The 10787-nt window shown below is 51.3% G+C and overlaps 1 protein-coding gene across 1 annotated transcript in view; it reads right to left on the reverse strand.

The window, feature by feature from the left end:
- KCNQ3 (potassium voltage-gated channel subfamily Q member 3) overlaps positions 1-7296 on the reverse strand; it is a 295146-nt gene extending 287850 nt beyond the window's left edge. The window contains exon 1 of the mRNA XM_079118464.1: positions 6793-7296. Coding sequence (XP_078974590.1) covers positions 6793-7178 — 386 coding nt within the window. The 5' untranslated portion in view covers positions 7179-7296. The remainder of the gene's footprint in view (positions 1-6792) is intronic.
- Between the last annotated feature and the right edge of the window lie 3491 nt (positions 7297-10787).

Consider the following 10787-nt stretch of genomic DNA (forward strand, 5'->3'; position numbering starts at 1 on the left):
TTAATAGGTTCCTAATAAAATACGTGATAGTGCACCCAAGTCCGCATGTGGCAGAAGAATAAACCCAGCAGAGATGAGGCCCACCGGAGCCGGCCTGGGCTTTCCAGCTCTAGCAGAATGCCCTCCGAGCGCGGCCTCTGCAGCTTCAAAGCTCCCTCACATGCTGTCTCATGGGATTCGCTGCAAGGCCTTGGGCCCTTGGCCCAAGCCACACAGTGAATGTGATGCTCCTAAAGGCTCGTCGGTCAGTTCTGACAGACCCGAGCTTCCTGGGGCCACCCCGAACCAGGTCCCCAGAGCGCCGTGCAGAAAGCGCCTTCACTCAGGCCACACTCGAAGTCTGACTTTGAAGCAAGACTTCCTTGCTTCTCTTGACCCTGTCTCAGTTGTTGAAAGATTAAACAGAACTTGATCACATTCTGCAAAACTTCAAGACCCAGACAAAAAAGAAAAAGAGAGCAGGATCTTGGCCTTCAGGAAAACTACAGGATCACCCTTGATTTACAAAACTTTGAAACATTTAAGGAATTTTTTGAAATGATGGGCTATAGGGTGTAGCTCAGTGGTAGAGTGTTTGCCTAGAATACATAAGGCCAGGGTTTGATCTCCAGCACTGCAATAAACAAACAAAGAAGCAAACTTGAAGGAGGGGTCTTTCAAATAATGCAAGTGATAATTTAGTATTGAATTGAAACGAATTTAGCATTCAGTTTTCTGCATAGGAGATTACCCATCAATTGGCCAAACAGTAGATACCTTCATCATATCCCTCACTGCTTAAAACTCCCCTAAAGGAGTCTCCACTGATAAAACACAGGAGATGAACAACGTCTTCTGCCTTAGTCAGCTTTCCTTCACTATTACAAATATCTGAGATAATCAACTTATGAAGAAAAAAGGTTTATTTTGACTCACAATTTCAGAGGTCCCACCCCTGATCAATTGGCCTTGTTGCTTTAAGACTGTGGCCAGGCAGTATCTCATGGTGGAAAAGAGGAAAAAAGAGGAAGAGATCATGACTCGCCATGGTCCACTTCAAGGACATGCTCTCAGTGACCTCAGACTTCCCACTAGACTCCACCTCCTAAAACAGCTCCACCTCAGGGAACATGGCTTCCATACATGGGCCTGCGTGACGTTTAAGATTCAAACCATGGTGCCTTCCTTTTCTGCTCTCCTGGGTCCCTCACTGTTGCTCTTGCTAGACTATTTCGGTCTCCTTTCCAGGCTCCCTCTAGACAGAAGAGCACTGCTGGTCTCCCTCAACAGCCCAACTCAAGCCTGGCACATCTCGGCCTGTGCAGCCGAGATGAGCACACCATGCTGCACCTCCAGACATGTGTCCGTCACTACCTGGGCAAGGCCTGAGGCCGCGAGGGGCTTGGTGAAATGGCCGATATACGGGACCCACGATTCTAAAAGAAAGCCTGTTTCCTCAATTAACGGTTCTCAGGCCTGGCTGCATCCTGGACGCACTTGAGAACACCACCTGTCCTTCATCAGTACGCGTAAGTGCATTGGGTGTGTGGGGTGTGTTAATGTCTGCTTTTCTTTATTTAAAAAAATACTTTAATCTCTTTAAATTTAAAGAGTAATGATCTATTCTCTTCACCTGGATTCATCGTTAATGTTCCTGCCACTTTAATTATTTTATTTTAATTATCTAAAATATTTGTTTCTTCCTCCTGCTCCTCTGGGTGTGCACCTTGTACATATACATGCACAGGCGTTTACACTTTCCAAGCCACGTGAAAGTCGCCAACATGGCTACTTGTCAGCGTTAACCACTGCTCCATGCATCTCTTTACGAAGTAGAACCAAAAGAGAATTTTGAAAAAGAACATCCACCTATATCACCACAATATGATTATCACACTCGAGAAATTAAATTTTGATACAATAATGCTATCTGACGTGGAGCACACATTCAAATTTCTTAATGATTGCTAAAGTAATATCTTTTATCATTATTTATTGTTTTGATCCAGGAGCTGATCAAGGATTGACTGTTGCCTCTAACTGAGGCAGCTCCTCATCTTCTTCTGTTGGTCAGTTGGCTGATGACACAGACCCTCTGGAAGAGCCCATGTCACATGTCTTGCAGGATGCCCCACCATTGGCACTTGTCTGTCCTTGTTTTGTGATTAGATTCAGATCATTTTGGTGTGCTGTGGCAGATGTGTCTAGATAGCCACTGAACTGTGCTAGGGAGAGGGCAGGTTAGTTGTTCTCCTAATACACAAGCTGAGTAATTTCAGTTCAAGTGGAGTTTGCTCGATTTCTTTCACAAGGTCCCCTTCTGCTGAGGCAAAGCTGAAGAAGCCGTGCCATCCAAGAGCAGTCTGCAGAGCAGCTAGTGTCTCTCCTGGGAACTTGTTGGAAACACAGCTAGGCAGCGTCTGACCCAGGAGAGTGGCATTTCAGCCCTCTCTGTTCCCTTCCATCCTGTACCTGACTCCTGCCATGCTCCCAGCTCCAGGATGCTGGGAAGTCAGGAACCTTCTCAGAAGCCTCAGATTCCCTTGTAAAAGAGAGGCAGCGCTCACCCCTGCCCGCCAGCACCCCGGCGAGCGAGAGCCCACTCCACAGACAGGGAGCCCCGGGGGACATGTGGTCAGTCTCAGAATGGGGCGTCACTACTGCCTGGAGATCTGAGGCCAGGAGGCTGCTGATAGCAACCGCTCCCCAGCTTCTTCGTTACTTCAGAGTGGCTTGAAAATGTCCTGAAGAAGGCAGCCAGGGAGAAGGCTGGAAGTTCACCAAACGAAGAGAAAACTAAAATGAGATTCTTACAAAGGGGAGAGCGTGGATGCAGGAAGATGGCAGAAAAATATGATCAAAAAAGGGAAAGTGAAAGAGGAAGTAATTGCTGTGTGCCTACCCAGGTGTGTCAGGTGTCTATGTCCATCTTCTGTCCCTTATGAAATTCCCATGCTGGGTCCATCAGCCAGGCCCTTCCATTCCAGGACAGCAGCTTAGTCCTTGCGTCTCACCATGCAGTCTTGCCTGCCAGATGTCCCTGAGCCAGACCACCTCAGCACACAATCAGTGGCTGTTTCTTGTGATCATCTCCCCTTGGTTTGTCAACAGGCGGGTGAGTGATCACACCCAGCTGGCTGCAAAGAGATGGTCAGGGCAGCAGGGTGCCTGTCCAGAGACCCGCCAGCGACAATGCCAAGATGCAGCCTGCGTCTCTCCATTAACAGGCTAGGAAGGGGCGGTCCCCAGACAGCCAGGACCCACACAGTGTATATGACTTGAAGGAGAACCCTATTCAGAATCAACCAAGCAATGCTGAGTGCCTGGTTCTGTGCTAATGACATTCACATACACTCTTTTCTTTAAGCCTAGAAACCCTTCCCTGATGCTGGGTACTGTTATCACGCTCAGTTTCCAGGTCATCCTCACTGGGTTGCTGCAAAGTCACAGAGACTGAAAGTCCAGATGTGGACTCCAAGCACAGTATGTTTCCCTAACATCAGCATCTCTTCCAGCCACAGATGAGAAAGCAGGGCTGTTATCAGCCTCACCAGTTAAAGCACAGGCTCCCACAGCGCAAGACTCCCAAGGACTGTTCTCCTAATTAGAATCCTGTAATGCTGATTCTGGCTACTTGTTGCTGTTGTGATCATGGTAAAACTGTGACAGCGAAGTCTTGATTAGCCAGGGTCTTAAGAGAAATCCTTCCTGCAACCATGCAGCAAATGCTTACTGAGTACGTACCATGGGCTCCGTAGCCTTCTGGGAACTGAAAATGCTAAGCAGAACAGCACAGCCCCCACTCGGCAGTGGCTCTCAGCTCTGAGGGGCAGACACGCAAACACAGCTGCCCAATGAGAACTGTGCAAAAGCCTACAGCCGGCAGGGGAAGCTAAGCCGAGTCCAGTTTGTGGAGTCAGGGAAAGGCTTCCTGGAGGTGGTGGTGCTGGGGCTGGCCAAGGCGAAGGTGCATAGCCAGGGCATTCAAGGCAAAGGGAGCAGGGTGGGGGGTATGACTAGTTTCCATGTCTTCTGTATATTTTGGGGAAAGAGGAAAAAAAAAAAAAAAAAACCTATAATCTCCTCTCATGAATCTGGTTCATTTAAAAAGAAAAAAGTGTGTACTAGACTGTGAGACCATGGTCAGCCCAATTTCCTGGCCTCCTCCTACCATTAGCCACAGCCCACAGTAGAAAAATGGATGCTTCCAGTATGAATTTCAATGCCTTGCAAAATCCTGAATCATCAAAGAAAGGTTCAATTATGTCCACTTGACTGGACTTTGTCTGAAGCTGGAGGAGGGATATAGGATGTATCACTTACCAAGCATGCCACAACAGCAGGAGTTCAAAGGTGACCTGACCCGAGTTCCCTTGCACAACTCCCAATTTATTAGAATCCACAATTCTGGCACCTCCTTGTCCCCACTGTGTGGTTCTCTGGATGCCAACAGGCCCTGCTTTGATTAGGAACTCCCATTTCCCACCATTTGCCTGTTTGTGCTAAGAAGAGGACACAGAGCACGGCTAAGACCCCTGTGTTACCAGCAATACAGAGCAAAATACCCCAAATCTCCCCATTGTTGGCAGATGGTCAGAACTGGAATGGGGGCCCAGCCACAAAGCTGACTCACTGCATTCCAGCAAGAGCTACTGGAACATTAGCTGCGTGATCTTAGGTGATTTTATCTCTTGAGGTTTTCCTATCTTCATCTGTAAGATGGAAATGATAATTACTACTCATAGGATTCTGTGAGCATTAGGGAAATAAGTGCATTTTCCTATATGAATGTGCGAGACTGGGCACTGTCTTAAATCTTCCTGAGTCCTCTCTGGGAAACTGAGACTACAGGTTTGGGCACTTTTAAACCTGCTTCTTGGTGAAAAACTAATTCTAAGATAGGATAAGATTGAGGCCGTGACACTAACTGGCCTTAGCTGTTCCTTCTGCAGACTGGGCTGGGCATGGCTGGGGGCCCTGGCTAGGAAAGGTGGGAAAAGAAAGAAGTTTCAACAGGACCCAAGCCTGGAAGCCAGCCTGTACGTACTGCACACTGTGTGTAGAGGGACATGGGAATCTGTTATGTTTGTGTGAACTCCAATAATTTGTTTTGCTTTTTTTACACTATCACATGTCCCAGCATTCGCTTCACTTCAATTTAGCTAAAAAATGCTAGAGACAGGTGAATACATTTTTAATCCTTTTTTACCACCTAAAAAGAGCAAATGAAAGCCACAATTGCTAAGCCCTCTCTCCAGCCAGACCACTACCAACACCTGCGAACACATGTACACAGACATCAAAAGCTTAACCTCCCCAAATCCATGTTCCTGCAGGATCCCCCACTCCCTCTCCTGCTGGTTCCTTAGTTTCCAGGGAGACACCCTTTCTGGCTTTGGTAACCTCTCTGCAGAAACCTGTTGCTATGTCTGAGGTCCTGTGTGGATGCCCCACCTGGTGGTCATGTCAGGAAAAAACACTGCAACCAAGGAATATTGACAGGTAGAGTAACCAACTCCAAGGTTCCCTGAGCCCACACCCTGTAAGTCATGGGTCAACTGAAGGCGATCAAAGGAAAGTCCACTGTTTAAGGCACAAGAAGGAACGGTGTCAAGATCATGGCCAATTCCCTGCCAAACCCTGATTGTCATACAGCTTCCTAAAAAGCTAAGTCAAGTCCATACAGCTTCCTAAAAAGCTAAGCTAAGTTTGTAGTTAGAAATGCCCTGCCAGCCCCAAAGTGTGTGCTCCCAGTCAGGATTCCCAGTCCTAGATGAAGAACCCCCAATGCCATCCTCTCTCCCTCCCCCAAATACCAGTGAATTTTCCCTAATAGGTGCCAGGTGCAGAGGGAGTTCCATCTTCCTTCTGTTCCGGTATTCACATTTATCTCCCCACTAGGAGGGAGATTCTAGGGGAACAGTGTGTGTGAGAGTGCATGTGTGGTGGGAGAACCAAAATCTCCACCAGACCTCTCACATCCCCAATGCCCAGGAATAGCCAAAGCAGGAAAGGGGACAGCAGCTGATGCTGAAGGGATATCAGAACCCAAATCATGGAAATGTTTCAGTCAAAATAATCCCCAGCACCAGCTCCCTCCGTTATACTCCAACACCTACACACACACACACACACACACACACACACACACACACACACACAGAGCTATCTCTTATTTCCATAAAGAAACCCAAAGACATGCATTTGGGTCAATCCAAGTCCCAAAGAGAGCAACACCAGGTTATTTCCCATACCAGAATGGAGCCCTAAGAAGGGTAGCACACATCCAACACACACACACGTGCAACACACACACACACACGCACACACACACCACTGTGGGCAGTGTGCACCACTCCCATCCCCAACTCCAGGATGTGTCATCTAAACTCAGTGGCGTTCCCCCAAAAAAGGGATACACCCCAAGCAGAAACAGCGCTCACGAGAGGACTGGTTTTACCCTGTTCAATCCCCAATGAATTAGGGGGGGAAATCACATAATTCTTGTGAGCTTCCAGATCAACAGCCCAGAAGGTGCTATGCATGGGCATCAGCGCGCGCACACGCCAGTCCTATCTCCAAATGAGCTGGGTAACCACGCTTGGTTCTTCTGAGCCCTGGTGTTCAACACCGGGAAAGCGGCTCACAGACACACAGACATGCACACCAAACACGCACCGAGGGCAGGCGGGCCCCCATTCAACGGGAGAGCACCTCTAGGTGTGTAAGCCCCAGAGACTTCCCCAGTTCCAGGCCCACCCGAACCCCAGCATGCGCCGCCGCCGAGGGGCGCCCGAGCGGCCGGGTACTCACACCAGCGCGTGGTAGAGCAGCGCCCAGCCCCGCGGTCTCTCGAGGGCGTCGTAGATCAAAGTTTGGATGCGCCGGTACTTGGCGTTGTTCCTCTTGACCGGGCGGCTCAATGGGGTCTTGGCCAGGAGCCCGATGCCCTGCGGGGTCCTCCGCAGTCCCTCGTCGCGGCCGCCGCCCTCCAGCAGCAGGGTCCCATCTTTGTCAGCTCCGGCCCCGAGCGCCAAGGTGACTTGCTCCACGTCTCCGGGCACCAGCCCCACTTTCCGCTCCTCGTCGCCGGCCGCCGCCGCGTCCCCTCCGGCTGGGTTAGCGGCCCCGCCGCCTCCGCCGCCCCCGTCGCCGCCGCCTCCAGCCGCCCCCGCCGCCCTGCGCGCCTTGAGCCCCATCTGCCTCGCCCCCGCCGGCCGCTTCGCCTTCTCCGCTGCTGCTTGGGGAAGAAGGGGCGCTCGGGTTGCGTGGACGAGGCGGCGGCGGCGGCTGCAAGCCCGGGAACTCCAATGCCATGATCCGCGCGCCCCTCCCCACCCACCCCCCCAAAAGCAGGCAAAGGCAGGCCCCCCGGGGGGCACGGGAGGCCGGGTGGGGGGTCAGGAGGTCACATCCCTAGCGGGTCAGTCGCGGGACCCCAAGGGGCGCGGGCCGGGGGCTGCGGGGAGCCGGCGAGGGCGCGCGACGCTGGCGCGGAGGCGCTAGGGCGCGCGGCGGCGGGAGCCTGGCACCGGCGCTCCGGGGCGGCGGCGGCGGCGGCGGCACCCGGGCCGGCGAGCCCGAGACAGCATCGCAGTTTATTTACAAGCCCGGTGCCAGCCGCCCGCCCTCCCGCCCGCCTGCCACACGCGCCGCCGCCGCCGCCTCCTCCCTCCTCCGCGCTCCCACCCGCGCCCCTCCCCGCCTGCTCCAGCCCAGCCCCGCAGCAGCAGCAGCAGCAGCAGCGGCAGAAAGCGCGCCGCGGGCCGAGCGCACGCCGCCGGCCTCCTTCCCTGCCTCGCTCCTACCTCCCTACCTCCCTCCCTTGCCGGGGTGGGGCCCCATTGTCCCGCCCCGTCGCGGCGGGAGCCCCAGCGGCGCCCCGCCCCATCACCGCCCCCCACCCTGCGCGCCTAGGGGACCCGGGATCTCCGGGGCCCCCGCCCCGGATGATGCCAGGCCGTGCGCTCTACTGCCGGCCGCGGCGCCTGGCTCGCCGCGCTCCCGTGGGCGTTAGGGCTTCCCCGGGTCAGGGTGTGGAGAGAGAGAAGGGGCAAAGGAGCAGGGACTGTCTGCGTTTGCCAGAGGTTGTAGCTGTACGTTTACTCCCCACCCTCCACTCCTTCTTGTCTTAAGAGGTAAAATCCAAGTTGCTGAGTTGGCCAAGGCCAAGAGCACCACTGCTAATCCACCTGCTCTATAGCAGCAGCGCTGGTGGCTCCCTATTCCGGATGGCTTAGGGTTCATGGTGGATACTGCTCTAGTCTCCTCTCCCAGTCCTTAAATAGCACCGGCCCTGGTGAATGAGCTGGGGGCTGAAGAAATAGAGCATGGAGAATTGGAACCCTGCTTTCTTCTTTGGCCTCTAACTTGTGCTGCAGGTGAATCAGTCCCTGGGCCAGAATTCCAGCTCATCCAGTGAATCACTAACCCCACATGAATGAACTTGTCAGGCGATACAGCATGCTTCCTGTCCAGGGTTAGGAGGTCCCCACTTTTAGCTTCAGGTCTAGGGACAGGTGGAAGACAGTACTGAAAAAGGAAACATGAACACAGTATTTTCCAACATTGGTAAATTCTATGCAAAAACAAAACAGAAGTTCGTACTCAAGTGAGCAGAAGACCTGCTTCAAACTGGCTGGTCCTGGAAAGCTTCCTTGGGGTGACCACATTTTGAGGTGAGACCTAAAGGGCAAAGGCGTTGCAACCATGTGCGGGGATGGGATGCACGCTTGGGCGTGTGGAGCGCAGAGGGACTGAGGACAATCAGCGCCTGCAAAGGTCCTGTCAGCCCTTGGCAGAAGTCAAGGAGCATGCACTCCCCACATCATCCTGAGGGTAGAGATGCCCTCCATTCCTGCCGGCCAGGGGTCTCCTTTGGGTACCCCCTGTATCCCTCTCTCCATGACTGCTGGCTGGAGGGCAGGAGAGGGCGTCCAGCAAGGGCAAAGCTTTAGCCTTCGTTCCAAGAAAAGGACAATCAGAAGGTCTTCCTGGAGGAGCTGGCCAAGGAGCAAAGAGAAGCAGGGCAGGAGTAGGAGTGTACAGGGAAGGGGAAGGGGCCGAGGACCCCCACCTGTACAGGACTGTCACAGAAGAACCTCAGAAGTCTCCAAGGAGGAAGAAATTCCCTCAAGAAGTTAAATCAAAAAACTGGGATCATTAAGACCGTGTTGTTGGCACGAAAATCACTGCTTGTTGCAACAGAATAATATTTTGCCCAGACACTGATTCTATCTAGTAGGAGAACTTAATATGAAATAGGAACATGACTACCCCCAACGGAGGAGGATCATTCACTGATTCCTGGGCTGTATTTTGGGTTTTGTGAGGATTCATGGAATAGCATGAGGAAATGGGACCAGCACTGTGATGTGTGCGTGGTAGGCCCTGCAACCTGTTTATGAATAGATGAATGATCCACAGTAATAAACAACTAGTGAGCACAAATTGCAAGGGAGGAGAGCCCAGGGACAGGGACTTGCCTGGGTTAGAAAACCTCTAAATGTGAGCTGAGCAGCCCGAAGCTCACTCCTGCCCATGTGTCAGTCCTGCCACCTGCAACACACCAAACACACCTAGGGGTCATCTGTGGCAATTTTATCCCACTGTGAAGTACTAAGGCTGGGAACTTAATCCACCTATGATGTTACAGGTGGAGCCTTGGGAGGTGAGTAACATTACATAGGTCACCCTGATGGAGACCCATGATTGAATATCAGTGGCCTTAGAAGAAGAGGGAGAGGAACCAGAATGCACACACACTCCCTGTCTCTTGCCATGTGGTACATGGGCTACTTTGGGTTATGCGACATATGAGCCATCTGGCCAACACCATACTTGGGCCTTGCCTTTGGATTATAACTGTTAATCAAAATAATCCTCTTTTCTTTATAAATAACCCAACACCAGGTATTTCATTATAGTAATGAAAAATGGACTGATATACCTAAGTATGCTTTCTGTCTCACTCCAATTGCTACAACCTACAAAACAATGCTCCCTTTACACTTAAGCACCTTTTCTAAAGTTGCCCTTCCTCTTCAATCTCTTCCTAATTTATTTATTCATATTTATCACTACCTAAAATTATTATATTTATATTTATTTGTTTAATATTATCTTGCTAAATAAGAGCAAGGCCTAAGCATCCAGCCTTGAAACCTAGAAGTATGCCTGCCCTATAGCAGGCTCTCAATACTTATTTATAGCTGTGTTAGTCAGCTTCCCGTCACTGTGACAAAATACCTGAGATAATCAACTTAAGAGGAGGAAAGATTTATTTGGACTCATAGTTTCAGAAGTTTAAATCCATGGTCACTTGGCTCTGTTTTCTGAGTGTCCTGTGTGAAACAGAATATTATGGCAAGAGTTCATGGTGGAACAAAGATGCTCACTTCTTGGCAGCCAGAATGCAGGGGGTGGGGGAAAGAGAGAAGAGGGACTGGGGTCCCCATATGCCCTTCCAGGGCACTCAGCATGACCTAACTTCCTTCCACTAGGACCATCCCCTGAAGGTTCCACCAGCTCCCAACAGTGCCACAGGCTGGTGACCATCCTTTAGCATGTGGACCTTTGGGGACATTGAAATTCAAGCCATTGCAGCAACACAGACAAATGAGGAGCAAGTGGAGGTGCCAAGCTCTTGCACAGTGTCCCACATAGAATCACCTGCCCAGCAGGTGTTTGTAAAGGAAATTTTATTTTGCTTTGTTTACCACTGTGAAAGTCTTTGTGCTTAGCAGGTCTTAGTACCCCTTGCAACTTCTTGTGACAAGATGTTTTGAAAATACTTAAGAAAACCTTAG

This window comes from Sciurus vulgaris, assembly GCF_902686455.1.
Source record: "Sciurus vulgaris genome assembly, chromosome: 1".
Lineage (NCBI taxonomy): Eukaryota > Metazoa > Chordata > Mammalia > Rodentia > Sciuridae > Sciurus > Sciurus vulgaris.